The sequence below is a fragment of the Phacochoerus africanus genome, chromosome 9, assembly GCF_016906955.1.
Source record: "Phacochoerus africanus isolate WHEZ1 chromosome 9, ROS_Pafr_v1, whole genome shotgun sequence".
NCBI lineage: Eukaryota > Metazoa > Chordata > Mammalia > Artiodactyla > Suidae > Phacochoerus > Phacochoerus africanus.
Window position 1 is genome coordinate 117715307 of NC_062552.1, and position 21995 is coordinate 117737301.

Sequence of the window (21995 nt, forward strand, 5' to 3'; positions counted from 1 at the left end):
GGGCCCATCAGCCTCCACTCCATCTGCCTCTGCACTTTCTCATCTCTCACCATCGCCCTCAACTCCCCTCCAGCCACGCCGGGCCCTGGCTTCTCCTCAACCACCCCAGGCGGGTCCCACCCCAGCCTCAGCCCGGCTGGCCTCTCAACCAGGGACCGTCTCCCCAGGTACCATCAAGCCTGGCTCCCTCACCTCCAAGTCACGGCTCCAAGTCCATCTTCCCTTCCAGATGCCAAGTGGCCCGACCCCAGCTTGCTCAAGTTTCTTTTCCCCCCACAGCCCTTACATTCTAGCACATTCTACGGCTCACGGGTTTGTCAGGCTTATGGTTTTCTGCTCTCTCGTCCCCCTGCCAGAATGTCAGCTTTGCAGCTGCTTTCTTCCACAGTATAGTCCAAGCTCCTGGAACACAGAAACGCTCAAGAAATGTTTGAACGAGGGAAGCCCTGCCATCACCTCCTCCAGCCTCAGCTCCTAGCGTCCCAGGGACTCTGCCTCTGAACCCCCATCAGCCACCAGCCTGTGACCACGCTGCCCAGGTCTTTCAGTTGGGAAGCTCCCAGTCACATGCACACCGGCTCCCCTTCCTAGCTTGTGTCCTCTCCCACTCCGGAAGGTCAGGTCACCTTCCCGAGGCCAAGCATACCTCTCTCCACCTTCCAGGTGGGCACAGTGGGCTCGCCTCCTCCCTGAAGCTTCCCTGGATTACACTAGCTTTATCGCCACCTGACTTCCAACAGCGACTAAGGGAGAGACATGCCTTTGTTTCAGTTCTTCAGCTTCCCTCTCCTTCATTCTTCTCCACTCTGGAGGAGCAGGTAAATGGATACAGGAGGGTGGGTACCAGTGCCTAGTTATGAATCACGGGAGCTCGCCCCAGCCCTCGGCCCCTCGCCCCTCCCGGCTCACCTCTCCTGGGTCTCCTCCTTCTCCCGAACCTCCACGCGCTCTCCCAGGGTGACGGAGCTCCCATGGCTTCAGCACCACTGCCCCTGATGCTCCCACCCCCTCCTGAGGACCAGCTCAGGCCTCTGCCCTCAACTCCAGATCCATCAGCGGGCCGCCTCCCCCTCTGTCCCGTGCCACCTCCAATGCCACGGGACAAGTGCCACCACCAATGCCACGGGACAATGCCTGGAACTCTGAGGCCATCCCTCTTTCTCCCCATGTCCTGCCTCCCCAAGGGGAATCTGAGCAGATACTGTCACACAGCTTTCCTTTTCCCTCACCGGACAGCAACTGGTCACTGAGTCCTGAAGATTCTGGTGGCCCGCTGCCCACAGCCCACTGCCTGGCCCGAACCTCCTCCCTGCCCTCTGCCTTCAGCCTCCTTCCATTTTGCCCCCGCCTCTGCCTCCCCCAGGGCGGAATAAAGGCAGCTGTGGTGGCAGCTCTGCAGTCAGGCCCTCCAGGGCTCCACACAACGTCAGGCTTGGCCACGCTGCCCCCCCAAGTCCTCCCATCACTTCCAATCCTGGGAGGGATTGGCTCTTCGAGGCTTCCCATCCTCTGCCCCTGTGGGTCCCTCTGCAGGGAGCCCGCCCAGCCCCGGCCTGGAGAATCACTCCCCTCTCAACTCAGACAGCCCCTTTTGCAAGACACCTGCTCTGGGACAGACCTTCTCCACCCAGGGGACCCACTACTTGGGGACACTTCATGCTTTGTTTAGCCTCCAACTCCTGTGTGGTCTGCTTCCCTGGCTGTCCACAGGCAGCCCCAACTCCACGTTAAAAAACAACAACAACAAAAACCCCAGAACTCCAATCTTCCCTCTTTGAAGCTTCCCAGGTTTGCCCTGTCCTATCCACTGCATCCTCCTCAGAAGGTGACCTCAGCTGAGCGCTGGCTGCATCTATGTTGAGTAAGAACATCCGGTGAGTGATTGACAGCTCTTGAAACTATAAATTAGGTATCCTTAAGAAAGGACAACCTCGACTGACTGCTGATGTGCCTTCTTGACGGTTTTAAAGAGAGGTGCGGACGCCTGGCTAGAAGAGGTTGACCCATCTGCATCTGACCGACCGGGGGCGAGGTCACCCGTGGCCATCACAGTGGAAGAAGGTGACAGCCTGTAGCAGGTGCTGCTGGCGTCCTTCCTGGGCTCGCCGGCTGGGCTTCCACCCTCCAGCACTGGATCTCTGCCTGGGGGAAATCAACCCCCCCACCCGCGTAGAGCCCCAAATAAGAAATGGTTCCAGATGCTCCCTGGCAAAGGGCAGACTCTTAAAAAAAGACGGTCGGTCCCATCTCGACCCCTTTGTCTTGGACCATTTAGTGTCTGTCTCTCTTATTTAGTTACGGGTGCACTCGGAGATTCAAACACTCAGCGTGCGCTTCCCATGTCAAGCTCTGAGCTGTCTCTGGGGACAATCAACAGCCCCCATCTTCAGGGATGGGACCAGAAATGTAATAGGCTCTGACCCAGACACCAGTGGGGCATCTGTAATAATAGGAGGTGCCAAGTGTGACAGCGTCACCGCACTCTTCTAAGCACCGTCACCTTCAAACACGTGTGACGCTCCCAACAGCCTTGTGAGGAAAATGAGGTCCCCATGAGGCCAGAGTTACAGGGGGCCAGAACCAGCCCTCTAGCCCAATGCTACAGGTGGAGCCCTTTAGCCAGGATCATGTCCCACCCAGCAGGACTCCCTTCACTATGGGGCCACACCCTCTCTGCCCCATGCCAGGCGGTGGCAGACTCTACCCACGCCTTCTGAATCCCACCCACAATAACACTGAGGGAGGAGGCTTCAGCCCCAGCCAGAGATGCGGACACTGAGGTTCAGAGCACCCCAGAACACGCAGGTGTGTGTGTGAAGTGTCCAGAACAGCAAAGCCAGAGACAGGAAATAGATTTGCGGTTGCCATGGCCCAGAAGCGCATGGTATTGGGAGGTCTGGGGTTTCTTTGGGGGCCATGAAAATGCTCTGGAACTGGATAGTGGTGATGGCGACACAGCATCATGTATATACTAAAAGCCACTTATACTTCAAACAACCACCACCACACATTGTATATTTTAAAATGGTTACAAGAGTAATTTTATGCTATGTGAATGGACAGCCCCCAGGAAGCCCACGTCAGCTTGGATGTGTGCTCTTACCAAGATGTGTGTTTCCCTATTTTTTATTATTTTTTTGTCTTTTTGCCTTTTCTAGGGCTGCTTCCCACGGCATATGGAGGTTCCCAGGCTAGGAGTCGAATTGGAGCTGTAGCCACCAGCCTATGCCACAGCCACAGCAACGCGGGATCCAAACTGCATCTGCAACCTACACCACAGCTCACAGCAACGTCGGATCCTTAACCCAGGAGCGAGGCCAGGGATCGAACCCACAGCCTCATGGTTCCTAGTTGGATTTGTTTCCACTGTGCCACGACAGGAACTCCCTGTTCCCCTGTTTTTACCTCCAGGTTGAGTCCAGACTCCTCACAAGAGTCTGACTTCCTGGAGGGTGGGAACCAGCTTGGCCCCATTTCTGGGTTTATCGAGGTACCAGGAGCTCACTCCCTGTGTGCACATCTCACGGACCTTTTGGCCCCAAGATTCACCCTCACTTCTTCCTCTTTGATGGCACAGATCCCTTCCTGCCTCAGGCCTCTGGTTATAGCCGAGGGGCTCAACCTTGATTCATGCGAGAATCAGCTCCCTAGAGGCAGTTTCTACAGCAGCAGGGCTCCAGCATCCAGCCAGAGGCAGGCTCCCGGAGGACAGGCTGTGCACAGCTCTTCTCGGCAGCCCCCGCACCCACCACGGCTCAACCTCTTGGCAAACGTTTGTTCAATAAATCACAATATAGGTTGGTGGAGTGAAGTCCTCATCAGTTTGTAATCTTTTATTTGCTGGGTACGAGCAAATAAACAGAAGACAAATAACTCCATGTATTGAAAGGGAAAAGGGAAATTCAGTTCTTAAAACAATCAAGTCACTTTTAAAAAGAAGCCAGCAATGATGAAAGCGCTTATGGGCCTCGGATGCTCTAGGCCAGGCACAAAGATCACGCTCACATGTGTGTAATGCTCAGTGTCAAGCGGAAGGCAGGGAAGACCCAGCCCTTTTTATGGATGCGGGAACTGAGACCGAACTGCATAAGAGATTTGCTCAAGCGAGGATTATCCTGACAAGAGAGCCCTTTACTGGGAGTGGGGATGTAGCCGGTGCTGGGCCAGGCCCACATGTTACTCAGGCTCCCATAACAGCCTTCGGAGGATGGCCCCACGCTTCCCCTTTTGCAGAGGAGGAAAGGGAAGCTCAGAGAGGTTGAGTGACCAGCACACCAGCACACAGCAGCAGGTAAGAGCCAGAGCCAGGCCCTGCCTCCAGGGCCTCCTACTCACAGACCAGGCAAGTGGCTTAAAGATAACAGGACAGAAATCCCACCTCCTGTAAACAGTGACTATCCAGCATCCCAAGGTCCAAATCACGGTGACAGGGAAGGTCAGCTTGGCATCAACATGGTCCATGAACCATGAAATGTTCCAAGGGACATGGCCTATGTGTGATGCCCAGAGTCCCTGGTCACATGCCCACCCCTTCCCGGCACCACCTGAATCTGCTTCGTTATCCCGTTGCTGAGGTCCCATCCAAGAGGACCAAGAGGAGGGACCACTGTGAGTGATGTCCATTCCACCGAATCTGTGAGCATTCTGGCTTCCCTTCCCTCTCTACACCCACAGCCATTACCTCGCCTCCAAAACCATCTTAAATCAGACCAGGGCTGGACACCACCACCCCTGCCCCTCCCCCCGTCCAGGCCACCTCACTGGCTTCCCAACTCCCCCCGCCACCTCTCACCTGGACCAAAGTGATGGCCTCCTCACTGGGAGCTGGTCTCCGTAAAGTATAAATGAGGCCACACCACCCTCCAACATCCCCTGTTCAAAACCTTCTAGAAGCTTCTAGCTACACTGGAGATAAAACCCCAACCTCCCAGGCCCTCCCTCTGGGCCTCGCCTCCTCCTGTCTTATGCAGCCCAGCAGCCAGCAGCCACCCTGAGCCCGAGGCATTCTCTCTACTGCGAACACTCTTACCCGGATCCTCCTTGCCCACAACCTCCCTGCAATCAGTTCTCAGCTGCAGTGTCACCTCCTGCCCTCTAATGACCACCCAGACACCGCTGTCAGAACTTGTGATTTTAATTCCCTTTGCAGCATATGTTTTTTGTTTTGTCTTTTTAGGGCCGCACTCGTGGCACATGGAGGATCCCAGGCTAGGGGTGTAATCGGAGCTGCAGCTGCCGGCCTACACCACAGCCACAGCAATGCCAGATCCTTAACCCATGGAGCGAGGCCAGGGATGAAATCCGTGTCCTCATGAGTCCTAGTTGGGTTCATTAACCGCTGAGCCATGAAGGGAACGCCTCCTTGTATTGTTTTTTGAACCACTAACTTTTGGGGTGACTGATTCCATAGCTGTAGGAAACCAGGTCAGGGAACAGCGAAAGCCCGCTGGACCTCAGGGAAGGTTTTCCTGGAGGAAATTTGAGCTCAGATGTGCCTGAGTTGAGGTTAAGGACTTTGCGAGAGCCTGAGACACGAGGACTGATACAAATAAGAGGCAGGAAGGAGCAAGACCCAATTAAGGAAAGGAAAGGGGACCCCTGAAGCTCTCAGCGGGGGGAGAGGGGGCGTCGAGTGGCAGATGGAGCAGGAAGTAGGCCACTGGAATTGGCTTCCGCTCCTTCCCAGCTGGGCAGCCTGCGACAGGACAGGCACCCTCTCTGAGCCCCAGGCCCCTCAGAGAAATCAGGGCTGATATGGCTCCCACAAAGGGGTATATGAGGGTTAAGTGGGCAAAGGGAACAGAGGGCTTCAGCCTCCGCGCTGGGGACAATACTCTTCTCCTCGTGTGCTGGGTGAGTAAAAAAAAAAAAAAAAAAAATGCTTCTAGAACTTCCACAGTCCCCTTTGTTTCTCTCGGTTAAAACATGACTCTTGGCACATGGGAGGGGATCGGGGTGTGCCCATTCCTGGCTCCACCACTGCTGTGTGACCGCTGGGGGGTCAACCTCTCTTCTGGGTTTTCTAAGAATAAAAGAAATGCAAGAAATCGAATCCATCTCCGGGCTTTGAGCTCCTTAAAGACAGGCGGTACGGGAACGCAGGCTCACGCCTCTGTTCTGCCACAGCTATTTTTGGCCCCATCAGCCTCAGAAGCAGGTCTCTCGGAGGGGGTGTGCGTGCTCTTCCTTCAGGGCTGGCACATGTCTCCTTCCGCGGCCACCGCGTCTGAGTCACACGCGGGGACGAGTGGGCCACGGCTGCTAACATTTACAAAGGCGGCCGGGTCCTGAGCTCTGGGGGCGGCCGTGGCCTTTTCCATCAGGCTCTCCAGCACGGCCTCTTCCTTAGCTTTGCCAGGGTTCACCCCTGCCCACGCCTCCCAGAAAACCCTCACCTGGGGACTCCGGCTGATGCTGGGGAGCCTGGGGAGGGCTGCCCCTGACGGCACGTAGGCGGAATTCTCGGGAACCCTGTTCTTTCTGTCGAACAGCTAGGGGCGTCTACATATCCTTAAAGCATCCTTCTTGAGTTTCTAACCAGATGCTCCTTTCTCGGCAGAGAGGGGCCAGAACCATGTTTAAGCAACACCCAACCCGAAAATCAGGGACCTGTTACTATTATTACTAGGACTACCTTCATAAAGTAGTATTACTTATTAGCTGCCACTTAGTGTTACCTGGGTTCCAGGCTCTGCACTGGGTTAACGGCGTCAAATTCTCACAACCACCCGTATGCAGCAGTATTGTCATGGGCCCCATTTTACTGATGTGGAAACTGAGGCCCCAGGCAGTTAGGGATATGTTGCCCAAGTCACTTAGCTCATGAAGGGTGGACCCCAGATCTAGAGGGGGTGTGAACCACTGTGTGTAACATCACTTTTATTTATTTTTTAAATTAAAGGTTGGTTTTTTTTTTTTTTTTTTTGCCTTTCTAGGGCTGCAGGTGCGGCATATAGAGGTTCCCAGGCTAGGGGGCAAATCGGAGCTCCAGCCACCGGCCTACACCACAGCCACAGCATCACGGGATCTGAGCTGCGTCTGCGTGAGAGGCCTGCATGATCAACAAGTTCTAGGATGGAGTTAGGGGGTGAGGGGCAGTGCTCTTGAAAGTTTCATGGTAAAACAGGAGTTCCCGTTGTGGACTAGGAACCACGAGGTTGCAGGTTCGATCCCTGGCCTTGCTCAGTGGGTTGAGGATCTGGCTTTGCCGTGAGCTATGGTGTAGGTTGCAGACTCGGCTCGGATCCCGAGTTGCTGTGGCTGTGGTGTAGGCTGGTGGCTATAGCTCCGATTAGACCCCTAGCCTGGGAACTTCCATATGCCGTGGGAGCGGCTCAAGAAAAGGCAAAAAGACAAAAAAAAAAGTTTCATGGTAAAACAAAACAGGCACACCAAAAACATAACAAGAAATAAACTGAAAAACCATGTGGCCTTTGCCAGAAGGGTGGCCTGGCAGTAGGGGACCAACTATCCTGGCTTGCCCAGGACTAAAGGGCTTCAAGGATGCAGGGCGTTCAAGGCTAAAACCAGGAGAGTCCCGGACAGCCCGGGACATGCTGGTCCCCCTGAGGGGCAGGGCGGCAGCGGGGGCTGTCGAGATATAAAGGGAGACCTGCTGGGCCATGGGGAGGATGCCGCAAAGTTCTGGCAAGTGTTTCTGGTCCTTTCTTCTGCGGGAGAATTTATAGGTCCATGAGAGAAGGTGCAGAGGTTTCCCTGCGGCCTCCTTCTGTCTCCACACCAGACACATGTGCTGAGGCCCACACTCCTGCAGACAGACATTCCGCCAGCAAGGCGCCTCCTGCCTGACCCTGGGGCTCCTGCCTCTGGGCCTCTGCTTCAGCCAGTCCATGGCCTGTCCGGCCTCCCTCTGCTCCTGCCTACCCAAGATCTGCCAGGAATTCCCCCAGGTTGTCCCGGGTCCTCCTTTCCTGTCCCTTTTGGACTTAAATGCCCTTTCCCCGAAGTACTTTTTTCTCCCCCAAGTCTAGCCCTCAGAGGCTGCCCTTTATCAGAATAAGATTCACAGAGTGAGTAGCAGCAGTGGCTCCCTGTCCAGTTTTCAAAAGCACTTTCCACTCACATGGGAGTCAACTGAGTTGGTGGGTGAAAGCCTCACACCTAAAACTCAAGCTGCAGTTAAGCAGCCCCCTTAAAATCCTGCAGGGGAAGCAGCAGGACTAGCATCCTGACTGAGGCTCAGGGCCTTGGCCTCTTACGCTGTGTTCTCAGTCTGGTCATTACCTGGGCCCTGCGGATGAGGACAAGTCCCTGTGCACCTCTGGGGGCCTCCAGGGTGCCCAACACAGGGCTGGACGCAGAGCAGACACTTGGCAAATGTTTAACGAGTGAAGGAGGGGCCCTTGTGAGTCACAGGGATTCAGGCACATCTGATGACTGGAGGAGTAAGGGCTGACATGTGCCTGGAGCCAGCGTATCCAGAAAGATGGCAGGCAAGACACTTGCACAGACACCTCCTACAGATGATGCGCCACTGGCCTGTGAGCTCCTTGCGCACCTGCTAAATGACCACAGGGAAGCCCTGGGGCCTCTGGGAGAGGCAACTTCCCCAGGATTACAGGTAGGCAGAAGCTGGGGATGTGGCCATAGCTCTGTGTAACATTGCTGGGTTTACTCACATGCAAGGTTCTGGGCTGAGCTCAGTGAGGACCAAACACATTCTCTGCCACTGGTCTAATCTGTCAGGCACGCCATGGCTGCTGGGTACAGCCACTGCCCTCCTGCCGAGTGTCCACATCCTCATCTGTGGGTTAGAACCCCTCTGCCTGGATTTTCCTTTGAGAAGCCACCACCCCCTTAACCTCTATCCATACACCTCAACACCAAGTGTGGTCACATGGCCCAGGCCTGACCAATCAGTGTATTCCATCTGATAGCCATTGTGATTGGTCCAAGAATGGACATGTGACCCAAGCTGGTCCAGTGAAAGTCAGCCCCAGGACTTTAGTTGAATGATTGAGAAAGAGAAGCTCTGTTGCAGAGAGATTGCTAACTGTAAGGTTGATGGAATCCTGGAGCCTGGAGCCACAGGGGCTGGGCCAGCCTGAGAGAAAAGGTGACCCAGGAGAAGTCAGAAGACAGAAACAGAGAGATACCTAATACCATCACCATATAAGACAAGCTGCTGGAATGTTCCAAAACACGAGCCAAAAAATGAACATCTCTCTCTAGAGTTTGCATCACTTAAGCCACTTCAAGATGGGTTTCTGCTACTTGTAACTGAAAAAGCCCTGCCACAGAGTCAAACTACACCTGCTGCCTTCTCACCCTCTTACCCAAGCTCCCCTTGAAGCCTCTGTCCCCTCATCCTAGGCACTCCTGCTGGCGTCCCCTTCTCTGCTGCCCCCCTGCCTGGCTTCCAGCCCTAGTAGGTGGTCTGGAGCCTGGAGTATCTCAAGGTCCCCACCTGATCGCAGCCTGGAAGCTCACTCCAACCCACCCTCCACACTGCCAGGACAGTTGACAGACTCTCTGAAGCAGACAACGTGGGATCCTGTCACTTCCCTACTTAACACCTTCGTAGGCTCATCGCTGCCCAGAGCAGGGTTTCCTAAAGGATGCGTCACATGTCCGTGTTGCCATGAGGGACATGAGCTGGTTTTAGATGGCACATGGACCCAGCACTCAGACACATGGAAGCACAGAGCAAGGAGCTTAGGTCCCTTTTGACTCTCTCACAAACCTTGCGATTTCTTTCCAGAAAGACATCTCTGCACAGGGCTACCATGGCTCTGACACGCCTCCACCACCTGCCGTGCTCCCTTTTAAACAAAAAGAGAGAAGGCCTGGCGCTCAGAACCTTCCACGCAGGCTAGAACCTTAAAACACTCGTTTGCTTTCGATGCATTTGTTTTTATGGTCATCTTCTACGTATGCAAGTGATTCTGTTTTTTCATCGATAGCAGTTACGGAAAGTTTTCCTTGGATATGACCTTGTATAAACACAAAAGGGAATCTGCCTAAAGGGAAAAAAGTAAGGCAAACAACAGGAGGTCCTTGGATTCGGTGAATGTTTGGCAAAACAAGGAGGCACAGGATGAAATGCAACCCACTCAGCCTGGCACATGAGGCCCTTCACAGTCCACCCCCGACAAGCCTTTGGACCCACGGAGGGGCTTGCGCGGCCCAACCTCCAAGCCTCTGCTCCTGCTGTTCCTTCCACCTGGATGCCCATTCCCCACAGCCCCCTCATCCATCTAGAACCTTCCCATTTATTCTTTAAGACCGAGGTCCGTGTTACTGTTTCCTGGGACTGAAGTTTGGCCCAACGACTCAAGGATTTCCAGTGCACCTGGAGACCAATTTCTGTGCCCTCTCAGGACGCTTCTGGTGGGGATGTCAGAAGGCCTGCCTTGAGGCTGAGAGATCCCAGGGTCCAGAAGGGTCTTTCAGCTCTAGTCTGGCACAGATGCTCAGTTAGCACAGGATAAACAGAGGAGACTCTAAAAGGGGGGATGTGGACCCAACAGGTACAAAGGCGCCAGGAAGAGAGTGAGGGGCTGGGGCCCAAGACCAGACCCCATGGAACAGCCGCGTGATTCCTGCAGGAGAGAGGACGAGGGGGAGGCTCCTGGGATGGAAGGATCCTGCAGGGGGCCTGGAGCAGAGGCTGAGCTTCTCGGCTTTAACTTGCATTCGAATCACCTCGGAACCCTTAGGAGGCCCGTTCCTAAGTAAGCCCCACCCCACGGGCTCAGACTCAGTGGGTTGAGGCGGGCCCCTGAAGCTGCCCACTTTCAAACGAGGGCCACCCTCTGAGACGCACTGGGTCACAGGTGCAGGGGAAGGATGGAGACGGGCAGGGGCCTAGCAGACATGGTGCCGAAACGCTCAAGAACCACAGAGATTCCCCAGAACACCGAATCCCTGCCTGGTCACGGAGAGCCCAGAAACACAGCTCCCCAGAGACCACGCCGCATCCAGGTTATTTAAAATATGCCCCAAATAACTCAAGGGAGATGTGTTTAATGAGGTAGGGCCACACCGGAGCTCTCGCATTCTACAGGCTGTAACCTGAGCGCTCATTCCAAAATACAGACTCTTGTCAAGACTTATCCACCAGCAATTGTAAGTGGGGAACTTAACCCCTCCAGATCAGGACTGAGGCCATCGCTGGCTCAAGAAACCCTCCTTTGACTGATCGAATTGTTCACAGAAGAAATCCAGGCAAACAAGCGAAGAGGGGGGGTGGGTTCGCCTCCGCTTCAGTTTTATACTCATTGCTTCTTTACACGTGAATTAAGATCACAAAATGAAACCACGCTCCTGGGAGGGGTCTGTCAGACCAGTGCCCGGGGCTGCCCCCCTTCAAGGTCTGGCCTTCGGAACAATGCAGGCAGAGCCACTCATCAAATGGAGATTGACTTTTATCTGATTAACCGCTGGAGAAACATCCTTCTGCATCTCCCAGGAACATTCTGTGGGAAAGGCGTTTTGCAGACTGCAGGGAAAAGTTGGGCCTTGGCTTCCCTCCTGCTCGGCCAGTGGAAAATTACAAAGGAAGCAAAAGGCTGCCCTCTGCTTTGCTCACTGGTCTTCCCGGGGCCCCGGAAAACAGAGAGAAACCCAGAACCGGAGCGAGCCTGGACTTACCTGGAGCGGAGAGGAGTCTGGGAGGCGGTGGGGGCGGGGGTGGTGGGGGCAGCGGGGGAGGGGGCCGGCACTGGCAGATGTGCTGACAGCTGTCGGTCACCTTGGAGCAGGACTTCTGGGGCTCCCCGTGCGTCACCTGCAGAAATAGGCACAGGTGCCCGAGACAATGAGGCAACTGTGTGCCCACATGGGACCTCCGCCCCCCGCCCCCCAGACCTAGACAGGAAGACTGGACCGGCTGGGCTGGCTCAGGGGGAGCAAAGGTGTGGGAAGCCGGCCTGGCAGGATGGGAGACCGAGGTTTTCTTTCCAGCCTGATGCCACAGGTATGGGGCCCGCGATGATTGGTCTGGGCGTAATTGAGAGGCGGACGAGCCCTTGAAGGTTAACTCCTAGAATCTCCCCATTGTCCAGATGAGGAAACTGAGGCCCAGGCAGGAGAAGGGGCCGCCCGAGGCTCTCACACCCAGATGGTGACGGGACACTGACGTTACCTCCTCTGTCACCTGACCGAACCACATCTGAAGTCTGCCCCGCTCCAGTGCAAGCGCAGGACCAAGCCCTCGCCCCCCTCTCTGGCCACAGCTCCTGACGGCCTTCCTGTGTCCACTCCGGGTCAAGGTCCCCCCCTCTGCTCTGGCCCATGTGACCAAGGGGCGCCGAGCAGCCTCCCCAGGGTTATCCACGAAGCAGCTGAGTGGTCCTGTGGGGACCACACCTGACTAAACCGCCTGCACCCCCGGGACCCCCGAATGCCCGTCCACAGCTCAGATCATCAAGGGGCCGTGGGGCCCTGCATAGGAGTTCCGATGCCCTCCAGCCCCCCTCACCTCATGCTCTTGCCCTCTGCTCTGCCCTGGATGCCCTCCTTCCAGCCCCTGGCCCCTGGCCATGCTCCCTCTCTTTGCATCAGCTCCTTCAATGGCTTGGAATGTTCTTCCACACCTTTCCCTCTGCTTTGCCTGTTACTCAGCTTGGCTGTCACCTCCTCAGGGAGGCACCTCTGCCCCCCGGACAAGGTCAGCTCCCCATTTTACAGGGTCTCCCAGGCCCAAGTTTCACTTGATGGGGTAGGGGTCTACACTGGGGTGTCTGTCTGGTCCATGCCTCTATTTCCCACTGGACTCAAAGGTCTGTGGGGTCAGGGGCCAGGCCTTTTGTTTTTGTCTCTTGCCATCATAACACCATAAGGAAATCAATGCCTGGAATTCACCAGAATCCATGCCTCTTGAGTCCTGGCCTGGTGTGCTTTCAACACCAGTCCCCAGTTTCCCCATGTGTAAACTAAAAAGGTGAGCAAAAGTGGGTTGTGCTCAACCAGCAGTTCCCAGTCCTGACTGCACATTACAATTTCTGGGCAGCTTTAAAAAATACTCAAGCCTGAGCCTTTCCCACACCAGTTAAGTCAGAATTTCTGCAGGTGGAGCTGGGCACACATGCTTTGTTTAAGCATCCCAGGTTAAGCTTCTAACGTCTAGCCAGCGGGAGAACAGCTGGTTTAGACCAACTGCCAGCATCCCTTCCTATGGCAGAGTGCCATAAATCCTTGAGTCTAGCACTTTCTGCCTGTCCCAGACAGCAGCTGATTTAAAGACACAGAGAAAAGAGCTGGTGGCCACCCTCTACCTCAGGGATGCCCACAGTTAATTTCTCTGGCTGTCACCTCCAGTAGAAGAAACCCAGAACCCCAATTTCCCGGCAACCTGCCACGGCAGGCCAGCCTTTGGAGGCCAGTGCAGGCCCTTTGCTCTATGTGTCCCAGCCCTGCAGAAAGAGCCAGCAGGGCTGGGCTGCTCCCTTCCTATTGGTAGATGGGAACATGCTGGGCTCACGTGGCTACGGGTATGGCAGCAAGAGGTAGACTGATTGACAGCCCTGACTTAACATCCATGAGGCCGAGAAGCTCTTGCTCACCACCTTTAAGCAAAGGCCCACCGCACAGCAAACTCTGGAAGGCAATCTTAGCTCCCCCTGGGAAGAGCATATCTTCAGATGATGGGTCTTTTCTCCATCATTTTATGGGGAGGATTAGCTCCTTAGACGTCAGGGCAAATCCACCGGCTTCACCGGTGCAGTTGTCAGCCCGCCCATCATGTCATCGAGACTGTTCTCTGGAGTCTGACCTTCTAAGACCATGGGGGTTGCTCGAAAGCTCCTTTTTCCCAACAGCTGGCCTCCGAGCTCGCGTCTCCGCTGAACTCTACTAAGTGTGCGAACTTCGAGCAATGCCATTGCCAAAGCAATTACTTTCCCACTCTCCAAGGTGCAATTTATGCGAGAGTGTTCAAGAGGAGCACGCTTGTTTAACCTGGCCCAACACAATGACCTATTTTTGTGAGAGGATAGAAGGGCACAGATGTATGAGTGCTTAATGCGACGGAATTACAGGCAAGGAGATCAGAGCCAAGTTCTAAGGCTGAGGGCGGGGGCGGGAGGGAAGGCATGTGCTGAATTTAAAAACTCTGTGGTCTGGGTTCCCATCCCGGCACAGCAGAAATGCATCTGATTAGTTAACCGTGAGGATGCGGGTTCAATCCCTGGCCTCACTCAGTGGGTTAAGGATCGGGCGTTGCCGTGAGCTGTGGTGTGGGTGGGTGGAAGAGGCGGCTTGGATCTGGTGTGGCTGTGGTATAGGCCGGCAGCCACAGCTCCGAGTGGCCCCTTAGCCTGGGAACCTCCATATGCCACAGGTGCGACCCTAAGAAAGAGACAATACATAGATACATAAATAATTACTTAAAAATCTGTGGTCTGTCATATAATGGTCCTACCAAAATGAGAGCGGGCACAGCTCTTAACCAACCACCGTCCCCAAAGCCTCCAGCCTCGGCTGGCTGTCCCCCTGAGGCTCGTCACTGGGGTCTGGTCCAGGGCAAGCCTCTGCGGCCTCTGAGCCTCCCTTGATGACAAATGGCTACACAGGCCCGTTATCCACTTGCCAATTTCTCTTCATCCTTCAAAGGCAGCTCTTGCCTGGCCATCCTCACCTCCACGGCCCCCTGAATTAGACCTAGCGCTGCCTCTTCCCCTTATAAACCCTTCTCTTTGGGGCACTTTTCCCACTGTGTCTGCCCTCCCCCTCCCCCCCCCCTCCCCCTCCGGCTAAGTTATGAGCATCTTGGAACCGAAAGGTAGGCCAGTCTGTGCTTCTTTCATCCTGACCAAGAAGGACTCCCTGAGCCCTACTATGTGTCAGTCCTGGGAACAGGCTCTCATTTCACCACGAGGACAGTTGAGAGAGGTCGCTATTGTCATGCACACTTGCAGGCTGGGGTGACAGACTTGGCCACACTATGTACCAAAGTGGCCCAGGGCCCAGCATTCAGTTGGTGCTCAATGAAAATGTGTGCCGGGGAGGGTCTGCCCGGTGGTGGAGAAACACGGCAGGGTCTACCCGGCTCCCAGCTCCGGGTCCGCTCGGGGTTCTGCGGGCTGGCGGTGTCGTGTTTAGGCCAGTGGAGGGGAAACCTCGGGACCACAAGCTTGTCTCAACACCTGGCTTGGCTGCTTTATGCCTTGGGGAGCCTCACAAGAAGAAACTTGCCCCCTGAAGTCACCAACTTTTAGCTGGACTTGACCAAGAAGAAGCAGAGGCCCGCAGAGTCAATGACCCACCTAAAGGTGGCAACAGGACTTCCCGTGACCACTCTCGATTCCAGTTTTGCCACTGCCTACCTTCCTGTCCCTGCTCAGCAGCATCCTCCTGGGGCCAGAATCCTGAGGCACAGGGAGGTCCTACAGCCACCCAGACTGGGTCCCTGGCACTGTGGTCTGGGGGACCCGGCTCCTGAGCCACCAGTGCAGCTGTCTGGTCTGGTCCTCCTAAATAGTTCCTGAATCCATCCATCTCTCTCCACTCTCACTGCTACGGCCCAAAGCCAGGCCGCCATCGCATCTCCACGAGGCTCGCCAGATAAAATATAGGACACCGTGTAAGGTTTTAGATAAACAACAACCATTTTTTATTTTCTCTTTTTTCTTTTTTGGCTGCCCTGCAGCATATAGAGTTCCTGGGCCAGGGATCAGATCCGAGCCGCAGTTGTGACCTATCCTGCAGCTATGGCAATGCAGGATCCTTAACCCACTCTACCAGGCAGGGGTCCGAACCTGCAGCCCAGAGCTCCTTTTTAAATATAAATACGGGATATATTTATGCTCAAAAATGACCCATTGTTTATCTGAAAATTTCATTGGACACCTGTATTTTTATTTGCTAAACCTGGCAACCCGACTCGCCCCAGCCTCGTTGCCCCTGGCCTCACCCGCTCCCTGAATCCACAGTCTGAGCTGGAGCGGGACTGCGTTTCTAAAGTACCAATCTGAGATTGTATCATCTTTTTCTTAAAACTTTCCATGGCCCCTGGAGTCCTCAGGATCAAGTCCAGAGGGCAAGACACAAGGTCAGAGGCTCCCAACCAAGGCTTCGCTGGGGGCTGCGCTGCCCTCCCGGGGCTCTTCCAATGCCCCACCCTCTCCTCCAGCCTGGGGCTGTGTCCTCTGCCTGGACACCTCACTCACGATTGCATCCTGGCTCCTGACTTCTTCACATTTCAGCTGAAGCCCTTCATCTGCAAGGTTTCTCCGATTCTTCCCCCAGCTTCCATCTCCAAGCTCCTGGCTCCTACTGAGCGCTCTGGCCCATCATGACCTGCTTAACAATCTCTCACGTGCTGGACTGTCAATGGCCCCGAGGGCAGGGGCCACCAGACCCCTTGCACTTAACCGAGGGCCTGGCACACAGTAGGTGCCCAATAAATGCAGCTGACTACATAAGCAAAGCTGTAACGACTGACCATCGGGGAAGGTCAGCCTCTCTTGGGTCTGGGGTGGCTCCTCGTTGGCACACAGCGACCCACAGGCCTGGATCAGAGCCTGTTTCCCTGCCAATTGCTTTAGGAGGGCACCCACAAGGGTGATGGCTTCTGGCATCTTTTATGGAGACAGGCCAGCACCACAGCAACTTGATGAGACACACTGCTGTCACACCTAATAAATTCGCCAGCCTGTCATGCTCTTCACTTGCCAAAAAAAAAAAAAAAAAAAGACTCATCTGGAAGTGAACTTAAAAGAACCCTAAATCTCAAAAGCTCAAAATCTCAATTCCAGACACAAGAAGGGAAAAGGGAAGAGGCTAAGGCGTCCCCCTGCCAACTGTGTAGGGCTCTTTAATGTCCTCTGACTTTCACGATGACGTGTCTTATCATCTAGGCAGCAGCCAGAGGCTCCGGGCCGATCTCGAGGTTGGAACCCGGTACTGCAGGATCACAGATCCCTTGCTTCACCAGTGATCCAATTAGTTCCCCGACGTCATTGTGCCAGCCTCATCTTCCAAATGTTTACTATGCAGGGGGAGTCTTCTGGCAAAAAGCTCACGAAAACGGCTAGATCTCCTTATATTTAAGCAGCCCCTATGACGTGACAAATGATAACCTCTCCCCTTAAAGAGGAACGCAGGGCTTTGTGGGCTTCTAGTTTTCCTCTTCTTGCCTCTGTTCTTCTGGATTCAGCTCTTTTGCTCAAAAACTAGATCCATTCATTCCAAAGCCCCTGCTCCCCTGGCTTCTCAGTCTATCAATCATTTGTAGATGAATTTTGCCAGCACCTCCAGCCAAAGTGTTACCCATTCTACTTGTCTGGAGGATTTCGCTTCTAATCGATTTTCATAAAAATTGATTTGTATTGAGTAAGAGCATCTGAAACACACACACACACACACACACACACTTGCTTGTGTTAAGTATCTCCTGGCTGAGGGACACTGCTGAAAAACAGAGCTATTTCACAAACGTCTTTCTTTGGATGGTGGGGATGGGATGGGGGGGAGGTGGTGGGGGGGTTGTCTCTCCTGCCGGTTCCTGGAGCAGAACTCCAGTTCTTGGAGACTGATAGCATTGCCGTGTGGCAGTCTACACTGGCTGAAAAAGTCTCCCAGCAGAGGAAAAACCAAATGCGGGCACGTAAAAAGGAAGCATGCTTCACATCTGAGGTTCAGTTAAAAGTTAAACAAGAGAAACTGGTCCCAAACCACCCAAGTGTTTAGAAGTGACAAAATGCTGGATCCTGAGGAGGCACAGCTGAGTTTAATAACTGCCGTTTCACACATGCAACAAAGCTGTCAATGCCCAAAGGAAAACAAGTGTGAGTGAGACAGAGGCCAGCCAGGGAAGAGAGGAGACTGGCTTGGTGCTGGGGGAGGAGAGCGGACCCACCCACGCATGCTCTCCCCCTACCCCCCCACCGGGGGGGGGGCGGGGCTGGTTCAGCATTACAGCCCGGGGGTCTCCCCTAGTGGGCACCCAAGTTCCCACCTAAACAGGACGGATGGGGCGGGTCCCCAGCAAAGCCCCATCCCTTGGGATAACTCATGAGCCTTGGCAGCCTGGCCTCAGAGCTACCCCATCTCTGGACTGTGACCTCCTACTCAGGGCAACTGTCTACACAGTCCCCCATCCCCCAAAGGCCACCAAGAGAACATGAAGCTGCAAATACTCCAGAGTGGATACTTCAGTGATGGAAAGGGTAAAAATGCCCTCCAGAGCCTGCTGAACCACTAGCAATTCAAAAATGTTGATCAGACGGTGTAGTGAGCAACAGAGTGCTTGGCTCGCCAGATAGATGAGCAGCGTTACTATTACTCAGATCAATCATGGCAGCAACAGCTACCGTTTAGTGTTTATTATGGTCCAGGCACTGGACTAAGTAATCTTCATCTCAGCAAGTTTTTTATAATAGTGCTTGATGCAAGGAAGAAGAAATCAGGTCCCAGAGAGGTTAAGGGCACTGCCTCAAGTCCCCCGCTGGTAAGGGGGCAGAGCGGGGGCTCAGAATGCAGAGCTGGCACCAAAGTCCACCTCGTCACGACGCCGCGGTGCCACCGACTCTGTGCGTTCTGGGAAGGACTACAGACCATCCATCCCATCTACCAGAGGTCTCTTGAGTTGGCGGCTGCCTGACCTCCGCCCTGGGGGCTGGGGGACCCAGAGCGAGGATTCCATCCCGAGGCAACCCTTATAGATGGACAGCTCCTTCCTGCATTCCCCTACTAGGGGCCACCACGAAAAATCTGTCCACATCCTCAACTCCACCACCCACAGGAAACACACCCCCTTCCGTGCTGCGGTCCAGTTTAAAGAAGGCTAATATGAAGTTTACCAGTGCCTCTGGTGGCAGATAAAGAAGATAGAGTGTTGGGATCATTTTTCTCTGTAAGTTTGTAGAAGCTCTAAGGTTTCCTTTTCTGCATTTCTGCTACAGGATAGTATCATCCAGAAGGCATTCTCCAAGCCCCTTCGGTTCCGAGGTCCCGTCCTGCAGGCCTCAGCTGGCCAGGTCTGAAGCCTCCCACAGGACATTTTTATCTTTTCAGGGCCAGAGTATGGGGAGCGCTAGCATCTTTTGTGGTCCTAAACTCTCTCCAGGACCAATCAGAGGGGCGACAGCAGGAAGGCACGGTTGTGGGAGTGAAGTGACAGCCACCCCATCTTGACAAGGAGGTCCTCCACCCCGCAGCCCGCGCAGCCCGCGCCACCGCTCACCTGCACGAAGCCCCAGAGCGGGTGGAGCGCGCAGTGCAGCAGCAGTGAGGGCCAGCAGCAGCCACGGCGCAGCACCAGGTCCCGGAGGAGCATCTCGGCCAGGGGCACTTGCTCCTGGGGCGAACTGTCGGGGGGAGCAAAGCTCGGTCAGGCGGGAGCCCCAGGCACCGTCGCACGCGTAGCAGTCCCGGCTAGGCGGGCACGCCCCGCGCACCCTGGGGCACCCTCGGAAACCAAGCCTGGTCCTTCACTCCACCTCGCACACTCGCGGACCCTTCCTTCCTGCTCACAGAGACCGGCATCCCAGAACTCACATTCCGTCGTGGTCCACGCTCCCAGAATTCTGCGTGCATACCTTGCCCCCATGCATACCTCCCGAAACAGCCAAGCACACTTATCGAGCCCCAAGCACTTTCCCCAAAACAACTCTCTCACTGCGATCACACTTCAAACCCGGAGGGCACCACTCACCCTGCGTGCACACCCACCGAAACAGCCGTGCACACCCACCGACTCCTGCCAGCGCCCTCGCTGACCCCACAGGCACAGCACCATGAAATCACACGCTGCGTACACCCTCTCTGCTCGGCCGGCCCTCACTGCGCACACTGCAACAGAGGCACCTCTGTGCGCACCCCGTGTGCCCTCGCGCGCTCTGCCAAGCCCTGGCCTCCCGCCTCAGGGCGTGAGCTTCCCCCACATCTCCGTCTCCGCCCGCACCCCTCCAGTGCCTCACGCCACCTTGCCTGGCGGCGGCCCCAGCCGATCCTCGGCGCGGGGAAGGGAGGTCCTGGCTGCCCCCGCGGCAGAATCTGTTCCCCAGTCGCCGGACGGCCCCCATTTAAAGCCAGCCGCCTCCCCAGTCCCCCGCCCTCTAGGCGGGGCCTCGGTCCTCACCCTGGTGACTGCGCGGGCGCCTGGGGGCTTCACATGCCGAGGAGGAGCGCTGGGCACTGGAGCAAAAGTTTGCGCGCGGCTTGGGCCTCCCGGGCGGCTGAGCCGGGGGCCGGCGCACGGCGCGCTCGCACGGGGCGCAGGGCGCGGTGGCTCCCGGCTGCGCCTGGCCGCGAGGGGCGGGAGGGGCGGCACCCAGTGCCCAGGGCCCGGGAGGGCGGCCGAGGCGGAGGCGGAGGCGGAGGGCGGGGAAAGTCTCCTCGGTGCCGCCTGGAGCCGGCAGCGCGTGCCCTCCCCGGGTCCCCGCCCTTCCCGGTGGCGCCGCGCGGCTGCCCGGGGCGCGGGGGTGCCCGAGCTCTCCCGGCCGGTCACGCCGGCCCGCGAGAAGCAGCGACTAGAGACGCTGGCCGGGAGCGCCCGCTCGGGCCGCAGGGCTGCGGGCGGAGGCGAAATAAATAATGCACGAAAAAGGAAAACAGACGTGAGCCGAGCCAGAGCCTCGCCCGCCTCCCGCCCCGGACTGCGCTCCCGCCCGCGCTCCCCGCCGCCGCCGCCAGCGCCGCTGCAGTGATTCCTCGTCTCCATCTAGCGAAGCTATTGTGTATTGGGCGCTTAATAATTTATTTTTCCACCCGCGAGGAAGAGGGCTCCCAGCTCCCAAGGGTCTTGCTCCTCGCCTGCCGTCCCTACCCCAAGTTTCTCCGAGGCGCCAGGAAGGGGGTAAGGACTGACTTGTGGAGACCCCCTTTTTGCGCTCCGTCCTTGCGGGCGCTCTCCCCTCCCCCGCCCCAATAGGAGAGGGGGCGAAGGTGCCCGAGGTTGCCTGGGCTGCAGGCGCAAGCCGCCCCTCCCAGAGCCAAGTGCGGTGTTCTGTGGTCCTGGCGGGGGTACCTCTCCAGCCACACGAATGCATCTGGGGAGCAGTTGCCCGTGGCCCTGCGCAGGACCTCTCCTGCACCGCTTTGCGTCAGCCATCTCAAACTCCTGTTGGAGGCGAGATTATCAACAAGTCGGTGGCAAAGTAGCGCGTAGGTTTCTTTCAAACAAGCTGCCCCTGGCCCCACAGGCCTCACCGCAAGTATGCGTGGCCGCTTTGGCTAATCCGGTGGGAGCACTCGGCAAGCGCCTTGATTGATGGAATGGCCTTCCAGAGGTCCCCCACCCCAGGACAGGGACAGTCCTATTTTTAGGTGAGGTATGGGAACCAGGAGCTCAGGACAGAGAGTGGAGAGTCAGACATCGTAGCTCATTCATCAAAGGAACCGGTACTTAGTTCCTTTCGCCTATGTCTGGGCGCCCTTAAGTCACCCCGTATAAACACACTCTCTAAGTATAAACTGCCCTGCAGACCAGCTTTCAGACCAAATTTCCTCCTTCCTGCAGAGTGCTGACCCAAGGCACTTCTCCGTATAAAAAGTCTGTAGAGCCACAGCTGAACCAGCCAAATGCGTGCCCACAAATATGAATGGAGCCCTGCCCCTTCCCTCCCAGAGCTTGGGATCGGATCTGGGAGCCAGAGAATAAAACCAGCCATTCCGCTGTCCACTGGCAGCTGTGGTGGCACAAAAGATCCTGCCCTCTAAGTGGAGGACAGAGCAGTGGAGAGCGGAGGGTCAGTAAAGACTGGGGGACCTGCTGGGGATGGGGGAGCATTCCAAGCGCTGGAAACCCCTTGGCAAAGGAGTGGAGATACTTGTTCATTTATCCATTCAGTCCAAACGTCATGTCTGGGAGCACCTGCTAAGGGCCAGACAGAGCATTCTACGTTGGGTATACAACAGCGGCCGAATCAGATCTTGTTGCTCCCTTTAATGGGAAGGAGGAGGGATGGGAAGAAAACACCCGTGTTGCAGGGAGGGGTTTCCTAGATGACTTTCCTTCACCAATGGTTTGAAGCAGGAGAATGAGGCACAAAATGAGAGATTTTGGTGGCCCAAAGTCAAAATAACACTGG

At 55.8% G+C, this 21995-nt stretch overlaps 1 protein-coding gene and 1 long non-coding RNA gene across 4 annotated transcripts in view; one reads left to right on the forward strand and one right to left on the reverse strand.

Moving 5' to 3' along the window:
- The window catches only part of PRIMA1 (proline rich membrane anchor 1), a 65347-nt gene extending 45168 nt beyond the window's left edge, over nt 1-20179 (reverse strand). For 2 of the 3 annotated variants that reach the window (XR_007137058.1, XM_047796240.1), the window contains exons 1-3: nt 19889-19967; nt 19148-19271; nt 11614-11749 (exon numbers count right to left, since the gene is read on the reverse strand). Coding sequence is in view for 2 of the 3 variants with exons in the window: in XM_047796240.1 (XP_047652196.1) it covers nt 11614-11749; nt 19148-19240 (229 nt within the window). In the remaining variant the exon portion in view is untranslated. Of the gene's footprint in view, nt 1-11613; nt 11750-19147; nt 19272-19888; nt 19968-20044 lie in introns of those variants that run through there. The other variant, XM_047796241.1, reaches the window with a different exon arrangement.
- A 188-nt stretch (nt 20180-20367) lies between these two features.
- The window catches only part of LOC125135809 (uncharacterized), a 52549-nt gene continuing 50921 nt past the window's right edge, over nt 20368-21995 (forward strand). Inside the window, exon 1 of the long non-coding RNA XR_007137059.1 lies at nt 20368-20761. This is a non-coding gene — a long non-coding RNA (uncharacterized LOC125135809). The remainder of the gene's footprint in view (nt 20762-21995) is intronic.